Genomic DNA, 16,922 nt, shown 5'->3' with positions numbered 1-16,922 from the left:
TAGATCTGTATTTTTTTCATATAGAATGAATGTAGAGGTACAGAAAATATTTTGCTAAAATTTTCCAGCAATCATATAAAATGAACTGCAATAATAAAGGTTTTCACAACAGGATTTCTGAATAAGTTAATTCTATTGTGGGCTTCTGTACTGGGTTATATCTGGCTTCTGTACTGGGTCATATATATATATATGCAAGGAGTGCAATAAGTCCTGATTTTCAAACAATATGAGACTGAAGGTTAGAAGATGAAATTCTCAATGCTTTTAAAGATCTGCTTTTAAGGAAATGGTTCATCTCTTCAAATAAAAAGACTATACAACATATATTGTTTAAACTGATGTTACTGAGGCCAGTCTTAAATTGTTAGAAATGGATTCAACTAATTGCTTCTATCTACAAATACAAGAAAAATAAAATAATATGACTGATGTCTGTTATGCTGGCTATCAGAAATAAGAAAAATTAACAGTGAATAGAGTGAATAGTTGACTCAAATATTTGAGTTTTGTACTGAAATGCCAGTATTATTTTACTAAACGAAACAAAAAGAAACAACCAAACAACAAAAAAAATAACAATCAACCAGATTTTGTATAAAGATATCTGCTAATATGCTGTTTGTTAGCTACTGAAATCTAAATAACTGGACATGTCTAAAGTCCAGAGTTATGTGTATTTATATGAGTCAGCAGATAGCTAAACACTGCCCAGAGTTTGTTGTATTTGCTTCAACTGATATACTTCCTATGCAAATATTTGTCTTCAAAGTTCAGTAAATAAGTTATGGTTAGTTGGAGGAGGGAGGGTTTTATCTCTTAATTTCTTAAATTTATGTTTATTACTGATATATTAACTTGTCATTCTAATTTCTGTAAAACACCTACTATGAAATAGATCATCATTACTTTTCTTGGTTTTGTCTCTATAGAAACAAAATATGAACCAAATACTCAATGGCCATGAAGGAAGAAATGGTGTCAACATTAGAAAACGTAATACTGAAGAATGAAACAGCAGAAAATTGGCACTTTGATAGAGCAAGATTTCATCCTGTATGCCTTGTCCAGCTTCAATTTTGAAATCTTACACTGATTGAGTCTATCAAGTAATAAATACTCAGTATGATGCTTTGGATCCTGAGTCTCACTTTTCATGTCTTAAAAATATCATTATCAGTCAGGACAACAATTTATGAGTTATTTGCACGTGAAATGGCTGATAACTGTTAGGCAGTTAAAAAAGACAGTGACAGTTCTGATAAACCAGTATTCATGTTACATGTGATTTCTCTAACAAGTATTTAGCTGAGTGCACCTAAATTCTTTATGCTAGTTACTAGGTAACAAATACATGGTAATATAACTTGTCTAAACCAGTGATATAAATAGGATAAACATTGTAGAATTTGACAAGATAGAGTAAATAAGAATTTGCTTTGGAATACTTGGGAAATTACAACTGACAATTTTCTACATATTTGCATTAGGAATTCTTAGGTCAAGTGTTAAGAATGTTTTGTAGATTCAAAATCTCTTCTAAAAGAAGAACAATCTTTTCAGCTGCAGAAAAGATGCAAGCAAAGAACAAAGTAGAGTCAAAATAAAACTGTTCTTGATTTCTGAGTTAAACAAGTTTCATTCCAGCAAAACTTGTATCTTAGCATTCTCACAGCACAAGAGTGCATTATGCATTATGTTTATATAAAATAGCATCATGTTTATATGACAACAGCCTGAAGTAGCTGGAAACAGATCATGATGTCCAAAGGAATTGGAGGCTGAATTTCATTTCCATCCAAGCGAAGATAACGAAGGCGGGGGATGTTACCATAAAGACCATAGTCTTCTGCTACAGCAATTGAGACTGGGCATATCTGAGTACCATTGACACCTGAAAATGTAGATCACACATGTTAGTGAATTTCCAGGGGGAGGGTTCTTGAAAACTAAAATGTCCTTAGAAAAGAATACAACCTTGCACCGATGTTTGTGTGGGAGTCACTTCCTCTTGTTGAAATAACACCAAATTAACAAATCTACATTTGTTAATGTAGAAATGTACATTGAGATAATGTAATTTAGAGCAGTGAATCACATATTTAACTATATGCTATACGCTATAATTGTGAACAAATTGTGCTAGACATATAATCTCATCTTGGACAGAGACAAAACCAACTAGCTTAGACAATTACACCAGTAAGTATATTTTGAGACATAACTCTGACTTCACAGACTCAGAGTCAAGAGGCAGAACAAAGCTAATGCTGAGGAATTTTGAAGATCTTTCTTCAGAGATATGCAATAATACGCACATATCTTCTGATTACAGCCTCCAAATTCATTTGAAGATGAACAGAATGTTCTGTATGACAGAACAACCACAACAAGAACAACAACAAAAAACATGATTCTTGTTTTTTTTCAAAGAGAAAAGTAGTATTTCTAATACTGCCCAGATGTTGGCAATGTCTTGAAAGACTTTGTCTTTGTCATGGAGACTGGATATATACATCTAGCTAGTCTATCAGAAATATTCTAAGAAAATCTCTTTGCATATGTTGTGAAATTTGATTAATGCATTAAATATTCTTATAAGACATTTGATAGCGTTGGAAGAAACAAAGTACAATTTATTTTCTTGTGTGAAGATATGAAACAGGAAGTTTAAGAATAAGGTTATGGAAGCATTTATGGAAGCAATTATGGAAGCAATTATAAAAAGTTTTGCAAATGAATCAATACTGGATAGCAGGCAATATTTGTCTTTTCAGGTCACAGTGCACTTCAAAGAGCCAAAGAGCACTGCTATCCTTAGAAGACAAGATGGCTTCAAATGAATTCTAAAATTCTGTGTTCTCTGATCTAGGAAATATCACAGTGGAATCGTGTTCACTAGGCTAATTATTCCAGCCTTAATATGAGAAAACCATCTATAAAGGGATTTCTTGATGATATGTAGTATAAAGTGGTTTTGTTATCATATAAATAGTAAATCCTACCCAAATTATCAGAGGAGTAAAAGCCTTTATCTCTTTCAATCCTGGGTTCGTAGGTTTATTGTTGAATTTTGCCAGCAAAAGGAGGGACAGGGCAATCAAGTTACATTAGTATTGTTTCCTCAAAGGAACTGATTCATAGTGTCAGTCTAAAAAAACCATTTAGTTCCATTTACAAACTCTGGAGAGAACTGGACTCATAGAAAAGTTGATTAGTGTCTCTTAAAGATAGGATGAATTTCCCTCTGGAATTGTGGAGTACTAAATGACTAATTTAAAGTACATACTAAAATCTTGGATGGCTGTTTTAAATAAGACAAATTCATCTGTGGTCAGTATTATTGACAAGTAGCATAATATTTACACTGAGACTCTGGAGCTGCTATTGGGGAAAACTGAAGAGATCCTCATTACTGGCTACTACTCTACATCTGCTGAAGAGCTACAAAAGATCCTGCTTCTTTTTCCAGTATAAATTTATAACGTCTCAACGTTTAGAAAGTGAGTTGATATAGAAGATGGGTGTATTAGGACATATAGGAGTGGGAGTGTGTGGCTGTTCTACTATTACAGCATCTAGCAGCACCTACTATGCTCAAATAGTTGGACTCCCTTTCCTTTTTTTGTATTAATTAACAGCAGCTATCTGTATTTTTCTGGGCTCTTTCACCAAGAAAGCCAGTAACAGTGATATCTCAGGAGTCTGACAATTAGACAGGATCTAGAACATAGACCATTTTCTTCCAAATATCCTAAAATGAATTTTGAAACATTGGCATTGCTACTTGGCCCAAGGAATTCTCCAATTTTCTTTGCATAGAACAGTATTATCTCAAAGGAGCTAGCTCAGCCTTCTGACATTCCCCCAGGGAAACGTAATATTTGCTCCCTTTTATCATTCCTTTGATAACATTGTAACGCCATCTGCTTACCATTGTTCATTCTCTACATTGTCATTTCATGCCTTCACCTCTTTTTGCTTCCTCTAACACTCTCTATCCCATGATAGGACATTTCACAGCCTCGCATTTGTACCTCATAAATAAATATGCAAACAGCTATAATTTAATGATGAAACAGGAGTGATGCTTATCTGCTGTAGCCATGATTGGTTTTTGTTTTATGTTGATTTCGCTTCCAAATGTTGTGTACTATTGTATTCTGTAGTGCAGTGGGATTCTTGGTGAAGGGACACAACAAAATCTTGGCTTCATCAAGACCAGATTACCACTGGTTTCACTGGGCTTCAGTGCAATAAAAAGTGGACAAACAATATTTACAAACAAATTTTTGTGTCTGAACTCTTGCGGTGCCAACAGTGTAACTACGAACAACCAAGAGGAAAGAAAATAGCTACTAGCAACTATGCAGGACTATCTGAGAGTTAATGTTGTAGAAGAGGTCACACTAAGCATGCATAAGTAAATCTTCAGATGGATTTTTTATGGAAAAATCAGGTCCAAGCTTTCACAATTACTTTTCTTTCAAGTTCTTTATATTTGTTACATTGAAATAATGACAGACCATTGTCTTCTTGTGCTTAAGAACAATCTGCAGACCAATGACACAACTTAATTATCCTGCCTGACAGAATTAAATTCCTTGCATGCAGTAAAATACCCATCAAAGCATTGTGCAATGGTGCCTATGTTCATTATAGTACCTCTTGAACAATTACACTCCTGTGATAATACAGCTTAGATAAGACCACTATTTCATTTAATATATCACTTTTTTAATATATGTGTTTGACGACTTTTTACATGGCTGCTAAGAATAAAACTTCATTGGAAAAAATTATTGAGAGAAAAATTTCAAAGAGCTTAAGTAATGAATGTTCAATTTGAAAAGTGGTAAAGACATTTAGAAATATAAGTCTTGTGGAAAATCATTGTGACTTAGACTCATGGATATTCATGTGTCATTGGAAAATGAGACTTCAGTTTACAGATACTAGAGAGGTTACTTTTCATGGTTTAAACTTACTTTAAAACTTAAGAAAGGAAAATAATCTGGCAGCTGCACAAATGCTTCTTTGCTACCTAAACATGAAACACATCTTAACTGGGCAAGTTACATTCCAATGATTTCAGTTCACTGTCCATTTAAAGTGACAGGAGATAAAGTCTACACCTAAGGCCCTGAAGTGAAGCAATTAAAATAAATCCCTTTGTAACCAGAGGGCACAGAAATATGTTCTGTAGCAGCATATGTCATTAGCCTTAACTCTAATTAACTGTTAGACTCCTTGCAGACCACTTAAAAAGGTTCCAGTTGCACAAAATTCTTCTGTATTTATCAATTTTCATGCATTTGATTTCCAAAATCCAGAATTAATTAAATGATTAGTAGCTATCCTCCTTTGATATGTCTTTCTTTCATACAGAAGCCAAATTGTTACCTTTAGTAACACAACATAGAAAACAATTTGTTCAATTAAATCATGACAAGAAGACAAATGTGGAGACCTGGCGGTGATAATTAGAAAGCGACCACTTTGATTTTGTCCTTTGGCATGAAACAGCTTACTGTACTGGCTAGCAAAAGGCAGCTGCAGATTAGTAATCAGAAATATTTATGATATGCAGGACTTGTATGCAGATACTCTACCTGGTATACCTTACCAGAACATTCCTGGTGTACCTAGATGCTGGAAACGTTGTTAGAAGCACAGTTAGGATTTGAAAAGCTTCTACTGCCTTAGGAATATAACCTTGTTTCATTTATATGATGATGTTTGAAGAGGTAAACCTTAGTGGGACAAAGCTTCTGTAAAGTCAATTAAAAGACTGTTCATCAAGGAAGACTAAAATCTGGAAGTCAGCATTTTATTCACACACACACACACACACACAAAGGAAATATGGGGAGGATATTCAGAACTGAAACATTCAATAGCCACACTTTAGTTATATTCAAAATAGACTGTGTTGACTACAGCCTACACTTTATTCTGTTTTAAGAGTCCCTATAGATAATTTAGGTGGACAAAGAGATTCTCAAACCAGCTGAAAATATAGCGATTCTGTTACTCTAATTACTCTAATGTTCTCACAAAACTTGGAAATATGACAGTTATACAGATGTGCATTGAACATCCCAAACTATTACCCTTATTTTTTTACTGTTGTTTCTTGCTTGTTTACTCTCATCATATTTGTGTGAAAACTTAATTTTCTCTCACAAAATGGTCACTGGTGTGTATATATCAAAATTCAAATGGAAAAAAATCCTTAAACCTCCTACTTCTGATCTGCTTACAAGGAATTTTTTTCTGTATCCCAGTGAACATTTTTCAAAAGTTGGTATTACTCAAATACACATATTTGTTTGTCATATTTTAGAACAGAATTGAAAATTGGCCTCTGGGAGGTCCTTTTGCTTATTTCCCTATAACCCATTGCACATTTTTAATCTCTGCTTTCAACAAGTACTTTCTGAAGTTAAGCAGCCATTTTAAAAGAATTACTTCTTGGAGATATCGCTGATGATACACACTTACTTTTGATTCTGTTGTGATCAAGGTGAAGGTGCTCGAGATGAGCATTGATTGGTGGAATTTTAGTGAGCTGGTTATGAGACAGCTGTAGGTCTAGAATAGATGAAACATTAAACCCATTTGGGGGAATGCCATCATCAGATAATTTATTGTAGTTCAGCCTAAGGAAAGTCACTTTGGGTATTGCACTGAAGTAGTTTTCTGGGATAACTTCAATGGAGTTGTTGTCTAAAAACAGCTGCAGTGTGTTAGCTGGAATGCTTAAAGGCATCTTTTTGAGGGAATTTTTCGCTATGTTGAGTTGCATAAGACTGTTGAGTCCTTGGAAGGTGTCACTTTGAAGAGCACTGTCCAACAAATTATTTTGGTGCAGATCTAACATAGTGAGATTTTCCAAATTGCTGAAGACTCCTTCTGGGATTCTGGAGATTTTGTTTCTAGCCAGCCTTAGCTGTTCCAAGCCCACAGGTAATGGAGCTGGCACCTCTTCCAACTCATTGTCTTCAAGGAATAAGTACAAAAGCCTTTTCAGCTTGCTGAGCACACCACTCTCAATTCCATTGTTGGTAATTTTATTCTTGTTCAGATTTATCCATCTCAAATGAGTGGCGTTAACAAAAGGCTTCTCTGAAATTGTTTCAATCAGGTTGTTTTGAAGATAGAGGTACCAAATTCTTGCTGGGATTGCAGGTATTTCTTTAAGTCCCTTGTTATCACAGTATAATGCATTGGGGAAGCTAGGAGGACAAAAACACTCTTGTGGACACTCAAAAGTGTAGTGAGACCAATGCTCAGGATCCAGTTCACTATAAACTTGTCTCACAGTTCGAGTCCACACAGAATGGACTATGAATAATAGCAAAAGACTTGGACAGACTTTTAGAGTCATCATTTGCCTTAGAAGGGGAAAAAAACAATTAGTTGTCTCAAGAGAACTCTCTAACAGCATACCAAATTAACAAAGCATTATTACATTGTAAATAATATTTCCCTTATAAACAGCCAAATTTTGTCACCTATGGCATTTCCTAAATAGTAATATGAAGTATAGACAGTTCAGCATTATATGTTGAATATTTTCCTGATTTAACTTAGTTTTCACAATGGCTACAAATTTAACTGATGTTCATGCAGGGATCATTTCAAAGATGTAAAAGAATGGAGCGTGTCTCTGACATTAAATCAGTCCTTCTTATAAATGTATTTATTTTAGAATCTCCTGCACAGAGCTTTCTGTGTAAGCTAGTTTATGTAACTTATAATCTTCAATAATGCTATCAATACTGTGATGATATTAATACCTTTGTAGTCTGTGTTACTCCCTTTTAAATTAATCATATGATCTTTTCTGGTTTTCCTCTCTTCTAAATTATAATGGCATCTGGATCAGATTTTCCAGATCTTTTCTCATCACATAAAAGTGAAAGATCAAAGAATGTTTTAACAGCTGTTTGTTGGGCATGTTCTTAAAAAGCTTGGAGGGAATATGTTTGAGTATTCCATTTCCCTTCCTCCCTTTCTCTTTCAAATTCAAAGTTATGAACTTTCTTCTCTAAAGCAAAGAGGCAAAACAAATGCCTGATCTAAATTACAAAAAAAAGGCAAGTGCTAACTGAATTATCTTGTGTACACTCATGCATTTTGAAACTTTTTCACCTACTTAATTACTTGCTTTGCTAATCCTTTTCACCATTAAACAATGAACAAGATCATCAGTGATCATTTGCTCCAACAGGACATATTTATGTAGCACAAAAACAGTGCTTCACAAACTCTATTATCTAGTTTGCTTTTTGAAATGCAGGAGCAAGAGAGGGCTGAGATTTCTGGTCAAAATACAGAGATTGGTTCTGGAAGAAAAAGAACATTTAAGTAAAAAGAGAATTATTTCCTATGTCCAGTGCAACATTAAGATTAACAGCTCAGCTAATTGCAGCATATCATATGCAGCCAGTTAATAGTTTTCATTTTTGTTATTATCAGTAACAAGTGCAATATTCTACAGATCTTCTAGTCTCAGAATCTGCTATTTGGAATTATTCCAAAACAGGGCAAATAAAATATTTCTAAAGTATAACATATTTAATTTACATAGTGAAATGGTACCTTCTCACTCTGTAAATATTCATAATAATATGATATCATAATAAAAATAATATTTTTAAAATAAATATAAAGTAGTTTACCTTGTAAGTCAAGTTCCTGAAGCTGTCTGCAGCCAGTTAGAAATCACTGTTACAGCCTTTGGCTGCTAACCACTGTGTTTGCTTCCTGTCCTAAGAATTAATAGCATATAAAACTTGAATTATGTGCTAACATTCCCAGATGTATTACCATACACACCTTATTAGCTATTGTTCCTAATTTGAGGTTGCTTCAGATTTTGGGCTTACCTCAGCTTTCTTGGATCTCCCCTTTCTATTGGTCACTGCTGTTAGGCTGTAATAGCTTGAGTCAGGCTACAAGCCGTGTTCTATGAATACAGCCTAATATATACGCATCAGTGACTACAGCTTTTAACCCCTAAAATAGCTAAGGCACCTCAGCACCTAGACAAGAAAAGGCAGGAAATCCTGCCTTTAACATCAAGCAGCCGCAGAGCTTAAGGCATTTGATTCTTACATTTTAGCAGATGAGATGAGCTGGTCTAGATGAAACAGGTAACACAAAGTGTTCCTTTATTCAATACTTCTGTCAAATTATACTTTACACACAAAGCTTGCTTACATCATAATCCATTCTCATAATACCTGAACTGGCCACAAAGCATTAAAAACAGTGCCATCTGTTCCTACGGAAATCTTTTATTTGATTTTGATTAAATGCAGATGCTGCCTTGCCATTTAAAGATGTAATTCTTGATTAGGGGAAGAAAATAGCAAAAGCATTTGCTAAGAATTTTTTAATAACATATATTTTCATTTTTTTAAGGATTAAAACATGCCTTTTCTTTTTTCTTCTGAGACATTTTTGAATATATTTCTACTGAGATATCATATTCCACAGTGCCTCCTGCAGTGAGGTCTGTTTTTAATTATGTAAGCATCAATTAATTATCTTGTTTTATCACTGATCTAAAGTAAACTCTTTCCAGCCAAATCACTTTCTAAAGCATAGATGCATATTTCTCACATTAAATACTTTGGGGAGATTTTTGTTTTCTTTTCTGGTACGAAAAGTAACAGATAAATATCAGAAAAACTAGCCAGGCTCAAAGCCAGAGCATAAGTATTTTAAAAGAAAAGTTAATGAAAATGCTAGAAATGTAAAATACATCCTCAAAGCTTTTATGAGTTTATGTTCATCATAAAACATATAATAAACTTAATTCAGTTCAATCTAATTTTTTTTAGTAATAAAATCTCCAATAACTTATTTCATAATACTTCATACTTTGATTCCCAAATTCAGAATGTCTAAAAAGAGGTTTTAGAAATATCTAGTAACCTAATCTTCATTTTAATTCTCATTCTTTTATTCTGCAAAAATGACATAAATAAATAAATAAAAGGAAATCAACCCTTAAGTACATTTTCAGCTTCCACTGATTTCAGTAAGGCTAATGTTAACATGCCTGTAACATTCTAAACTTTTGTTGACAAGTACGTATTTGTACTAGCTTGCTTTTGTTTAGGGAAAAAAATACATCCTTATTACCCACTATTTTGATGTAGCCTAAGCACGGGCTTAAAAAGAAAACAAGTGCTTAAGTGCTTCACTCCATTAGAACTTCAGACTCTTAACCATCTCTTACATTTACACCTATGCCTAAAAATAAAAGTTCTAGCTTTAAGCAGATATACTACTTGTAAGCAAAAAATTAAATGTGCCATACTAACCTTCTCATTATGACTGCCATTTTAAAGAACTAGGCCTTAGAATGTTTCCTCCTGCAGCAGTCGTCGTGCTACATGCTAGTGACCAGAGAGCTGGTCAGCTGAACTCCATGGAAGGGAGATGGGTAGAGGTGAAAAGCACCACAGTATGAATGTTAAAATAGTTGTGAGTTCAGTTACAATTGATTTAAGGAGGCTGGACGATGAAAACTATATCTGTGATTCTTGTCAAAGCCAGCCAGCACCGCGTAAATCTGGTTTGCATTTGTGTTAAATCTTCATGAAGTGAATATAGAATGGATACAGAGTTTTTGAGATTTGTTCACCATTAAGGAATGAGTCAAGACCTTCACAAACATTGAACTGAAAAGTTTAAAACAGTGAGTAATGGTGGCAGATATCTGCTGTGACACTCCACTGCAAGCTGCCAGATGTTGCACATTTAACATTTAACAAGAAAGATTCATTATTCTTATGCTTCAGGAGGGTCTGAATTTTTCCTTTAACCTGCTGATCATGTACAGATGTTTATGATGCTATCACAGAAGTCCTAGGCAGAGGGACTTGTAGCTTACCTTGACAGACAGTGGAGCTGTTTGGGTAAACTGCTATTTGGCAAAGGAGAAGCATGTCATGATGTGACCTCTGAGGATTTGGAGACCAGGTATTTCATTGAGCTGTTCAAGCGAGTACAGAGGAGGACCTGTACTCGCTTGAAGTTGATCAGAGGGCTGGAGCACCTCCCCTACAGAGACAGGCTGAGAGAGCTGGGGCTCTTCTGCCTGGAGAAGAGAATGCGCCAGGGGGATGTTATAGCAGCCTTCCGATACCTGAAGGGGGTCTTCAGGAAAGCTGGGGGGGGGTTGGGGGGACTTTTTATAAGGGCATGTAGTCATAGGACAAGGGGAAATGGTTTTAAACTGAAAGAGGGCAGGTTTAGAGTGGATATTAGGAAGAAATTCTTTACTGTCAAGGTGGTGAGACACTGGAACAGGTTGCCCAGTGAGGCTCGGAATGCCCCCTCCCTGGGAGCATTCAAGGCCAGGCTGGATGGGGCCTTGAGCATCCTGGTCTAGAGGGAGGTGTCCCTGCCTATAGCAGGGGGGTTGGAGCTAGATGATCATAAGGGTCCCTTCTAATCCAAACCATTCTGTGATTCACCAGGAGAAAAAAAAACAGCAAGTTTATTTTCAAGAATTTTTTAACAAGATTTTTTTTTTTTTTTTTTTTAATACAAACAGCAGAAAAAAAAATGGAGAGAAAAGTCCTCAAAATTAGGAGAGAAAGCCTATGTTGACTATAATATGCATTCTCACATGCATTTAAACATTTTGGAAAGAGCGCTTTGGGAACACATGATTGGGTGCCCAAACAGATATCACAGAAAGGCCTACCTTCCAAGAAACCATCAAGACTGCCCACAAATTCTCCTTCATACATTTGTTTTGCATGATTCTCCATCATCTGGAGTTGCTATTAATTATTTAAAGGGTGCAATATACGGTGATAAATTTTTACAGGCTAATAAAAGATCATGGCCAAGATTTTAAAAAATGACTAATGGTTTGGGAGACTTTACATTTTGAGGATCCAATCTGAGACACTTTCCAAGGCCTTACTTTCAACAAGAGTCATTCTTAAGCTGTGAAGCTGGGCAGTCAAAAAATCAGTGAAGCACAAAATGTGCCTGAGATGATAAACAATCTCCAAGATCATATTTGCATGATAATAAAAGGAAATGCAAATATGATTACAACAAAAATCCTATGAATAGTCATTCTGTGGATTCTGTAGGTCTTTTAAAAATAAATTGTTGGGATTATTACAGTTTAAGGAGTATGTCTGAAATGATTATAAGATTTTTGTTCCATATTTATCCTGGCAATTCACATTGTTAATGACTGTCAGAAAAAAAAGAAAAAAAAAAGGAGAGTGAGGAGCACCAGTAACTGCAAAGAGTAGTGGACATCTTCTTGAGCAGAGTAGTGGATATGTTTGGGAATAGGAACAACTCATGTGCTTGACAAAGACTAGAAGGGCTAAAAAAGAGACTATCAAGACTTGCAGGAGATAAGGATAACTGAGACTTCTGTAAGAGCAGTTGCTCTGCTTCAGTACTGACACTGCTGACAGGGAAGAAATGCATTGCTTTCTTTAAATAATGGCTGCCATATGTCTCAGATTTAGTATGAAGCAAGGTCTGTTAAACATCAGGCATGTGTGTAGATCATTACCAGCAAAGCCAAGAATATACTGCAAGTATATCTAATTCACCCTGTGGATTTCTTCATTTAACAAAGACTGCCATCCAGTATGCCTACTTTCATTACTACTTTACTAAAATGTTGTATGCCATGCCCCAAAGGACAATCAGTTTACCTGTAAAATGTTTTAAAATTCCCTTCAGGATGACTACAGAGATGGAGATGCTTCAAAAATCTGAAGAAAAAAAGTCCACACTCAGTTCAGTCAGTTTTCACTATGTACTCAGCAGCTCCATACTGTCATGCAGCCTGCTTAAACCACATGTTTACATTTATTTGGGTTCCCCTGTCTCTTTCATTTCTGAAGATTGGCATGTATTGGTGATATGTTTCTGTTGCTTGAAACAGTGTCTTAGTTTCAGCTGGGATCCAATTGTTTTCTTCAGAGTGTCTAGTATAGTGCTTATGTTTTGGTTCTAGGAGAAAAACAATGATGGTGACACAGCGATGTGTTGCTGCTAAGCAGTGTAGTACAGAGCCAAAGCCATTCTCAGCTAAGGGCTCAAGGAGCTGGGGGGAACAGAATCAGGACAGCTGATTTAAACTGGCCAAAGGGATATTCCATACCATATAATATCATGAAGAAGGAATTTTGAAGGAGATGGGAGTCAATCTTTATCTCTTCTGCTCACCAGGGGGCTAATTGGGCATCAGTCAGTGGGTGGTGAGCAATTTCTTTTGCTTCACTTGCTATATATATTATTGTAACTATTATTCTCCTCCTTTTTGCTATCTTTGTAAATAGTTTTATCTCAACCCACAAGTTCTGTTATGAGGGAACTCCCTTGTGAAACCTCCAGCGAGAACTGAATTGTGGCCCTGCTAGGCAGGGGGGTTGGAACTACATGATCCTTGAGGTCCCTTCCAACCCGGGTGATTCTGTGATTCTGTGATTCTGTGATTCTGAATAGCTCAGCTTAAAGACATCCTTGCAGAGCAGCAAATTTCAGAACCAAGTAACTATGGAAAAGAATTCAATTTCTATGGGAAGAACAGATCTCTTCCAAACATGCTTCATTAAGGAATGATTTGGATGTCTGTTTTCTTTCTGTTTTGAACTCTTCACCATGATGACACAGCAGAGTTCCACAATAAGATGCCAAGATCTGGTTTTTACCTTGATTAGCTAGGTTTAGTTTACCTGTCATGTAAATGTAGCTGTTCATCTCTTACCTTAATTTGTTTTCAAGTTTTCAACAATTTCAACACTGAAACAAATACATTCTATGTTAATATCAGAGACTTGATTTTTAAATTGTTAGATATGGAACCCTATATGCTAAATGTATCTTAAATTAAATATCCAAATTATGCATTTGTAAATTACAAATATACATTGAGTTCTTGGGCCTGCATGTAACTATTTAGATGATTAATATTTGCTAGGCAACTAATGGTAAATTAAAGCATGCATTAGTCATTCAGTGACTATTATTTATATCCACAGTTTTGAAAAATATCAGATTAAATATTTGAAGGTCACATAAATACAGCGAAAACAGGCTGCACAGTATTAGTGTTTCTTTTGTTCTTTTATTTAGTTCTGTTGTTAAAGAAATGTAAAATAATTTGAACACTTCTTCATTTTAGATTCCCATAGTAAGGTGATGAATTCTGAGAAGCTCAGACTTCTAGAAAGTTCTGTGTTCTGAAAGAAATAGCAAGCCATTCAAAAAAGAGTACCCCCACATCTTAATGAAAAAAATATTGGAGTCCTTTTATAATAAAACTCTACTAAACTCTACTATAGTGATTCTGGCAGATGAGAAATTCAAGGATAAGGTGCTTTTTTAGTATTTTGAAAGAAAATCCAAATGGCATAAGTATATGAAAATGTAATCTGTACTTCAATTTCCATTAATTGTAATATATTTTGGTCTAATTTTTAATGCAGATACTCTTTGGGAAATACTGAACGAAGAATATGTGATTTTTTAATAGTCTGGTTAGACATAATTTTCAACAGCTGGCAATTCCAAAGTACTCATGTTTTCTTCCAGAATCCTGACTTGAAGCTACAGTCTCACTCAGCATGAATACTTCAGTCACCGATTATCCTTTCATATAGAGCATGTTGAAACAATGCCTTTATAGTGTAGATTAAAGTCTCCTCAACAAGCACTTCAGCACAACACCACTTTTTTTTTTTTTTTTAAGAAAGCTAGCTCTACGGGAGAATCAAGTGATTCTCCACTTAATCACAGCAGCTGCTGTGAATTCCAGAACAAAATGCCTAGTGCCTTTCTGCACTATAAGGGTAATATACACTTTGTGTCAAGGCTGTGGATTTCATTAGGAACAGCACACTTCTCATCTTCTGAGTCTCGGGTGGGCCTGAAAAATCCTGCAGGAGATGACTTTTATTACCTAAACAAAAAACAACTCTTTTCTTATACTTCGAATCAAAAATATTTCTCAAAATCAATGTGATGTTGGACGTAAGTTTGGTATTCTTTTGAGAACTCACAAGCTTTCATGTTTATTTATTTGACAGTAAAATAGTCCTAATCATTAAGTCTAAATGTGAAGTTCAAGAAACATTTGTTTATCTACCTTGCAAATGTGTTGACAGAATAAGATGCATAGCAGAGATACACAATGAAATATCAAAAAGTTCATGGGAAAAAAATTAAAAATCAAATTTTGAAAGACAGCATTTGGCCTTCTTTATCTTGTAGACAGCTTATTATTTTTTTGGTTTACAAGGTATGACATTTATAAAAACTTACAGTACTTCTGTCTGCAGTCTTATGCGTGTTTCAATAAAGGCATTATCTTCAGCAGAACTAGATATTTTTACAGGCACTATTCAGTATATTTCAAAGTGTCTTTGTAATTTCTGGAATGTGTTCTTTAGTCAGGTTGATCAGACAGCACTGCTGTCCTGAACACTTTACCTCATGCCGCAAGACACAAAAATGTTCTTTTATACAGCCTAGCTATCCATACAATTAAATCTAACAGCCTGTTTTCTTTGCATGTCCAAAGGCTCCAAGACAATTTGATCACCTCTTCAGTTGTTTTACATGCTGGCTAAGCAATACAAGAACCGATAGATGGACAATAGTAAAGATAATAGGAGCTGCAACTTCTGGCATAGAACTTCTCTAAGTCACTAATAACTAGTATAGCAGTGTCTTTTTCTGTGTGTTGGTGCATCAATCAAAGCAAGGAGCCTGTCCATCTATTAAAAAAATACATTATTATAGGCAGCTTATACCACGATGAGCTATGCCCCAGTGTGCAGCTATCAAGAAGGTCCACAAGGGATATCCTGAAGGGATATAAGATATGTGAGTTTTTGCATGTCTGTTGAATGCTAGAAACTTAAATCTAGAAAATGCCATATTAGCAAGCAGCTGGTTATGTTTTGTGACAAGAAAAACGTGCTTCCATTCTCACTGGTATCCCAGACTTAACTACTTTCTCTAATCAACGTTCATACCTGTCTCTTGAGAAAGATTTAGAGAGTCTGATTGTGAACAAAATGTTTGTTTTTTGACATCTCCACTGCTGAGATTCTACAGGTATTTGCAATGTTAAAAACATGGCCTACATGCTAATCAGAATAATCTTATTCTGAGTAAACCCTTATCACAAAATCTGACAGGAGGCATAGGCAGAATTCATAAACCTTCTTAAATCATGTGCTATTTTTTTCATGAACACTTGAAAGTATTATTAGACTGCTATTAGTAATGAATTCAGACACTTGTTCAAAATGTCACTGAGGATGGTTTTCCTTGAGGAAATAAACAGCTCCACGATTCTGTATATGTAGAACCTTAAGGATCCGTAAATGCTATCTAACTAATAGCAATTTAGAGAATGCAAACTGAAGACTTCAGGGCAAAGAGCTTATGTGATTCATTGAGCACAGTCTTGAGTGATTCAGTCTCACCTCTGAACTTGTTCAAGTTGTTTTCATCAGGAAGATCCCTGTATCTCAGAAACACTTTTTAGTTACAGCAAGGCAGAGATATGGACAAAAAAAAAATTTATGTCTTGCTCATAAGCACAGCTTAATTTCTCACTCTGCAGACTACTGTGTGGTAAGGAGTGCCCAGCTTTTTCTTTTTAGGCTGTTGTGCTTTGCATAATAAAATTATTATTTACTCAGCCACTTTCCTTCATTCAAGATGAGCGTCCTAAAGCACAATTTCAGCTTTTCTTGTTTTCCTCTTTGCCAACTGATTTTTAACTGCTCACAGTACGTACTAAAATTTTAGAAGGTATTTATCTGTGAATTTTGTATAGCTTATTAATTAAGTTCTTTTCTTGCAGAATGAAAGTCTTTCATCTAATGTATAAATCTGCAAAA

The 16,922-nt window shown here is 35.1% G+C and overlaps 1 protein-coding gene across 1 annotated transcript; it reads right to left on the bottom strand.

Annotated features, from left to right (window-relative positions):
- Positions 1 to 1,721: 1,721 nt before the first annotated feature.
- On the bottom strand, positions 1,722 to 7,393 carry KERA (keratocan; the record flags this gene model as incomplete). The annotated part of the gene is made up of 2 exons (XM_079537306.1): positions 1,722 to 1,894; positions 6,505 to 7,393. 2 exons carry the CDS (start codon positions 7,391 to 7,393, stop codon positions 1,722 to 1,724), a joined length of 1,062 nt encoding a protein of 353 aa, XP_079393432.1.
- Positions 7,394 to 16,922: the final 9,529 nt, after the last annotated feature.

Source organism: Tetrao urogallus, assembly GCF_951394365.1.
Source record: "Tetrao urogallus genome assembly, chromosome: 1".
Classification (NCBI taxonomy): domain Eukaryota; kingdom Metazoa; phylum Chordata; class Aves; order Galliformes; family Phasianidae; genus Tetrao; species Tetrao urogallus.
The sequence above is the reverse complement of the archived record's forward strand: the minus strand, read 5'-3'. Positions and strand labels throughout refer to the sequence as shown.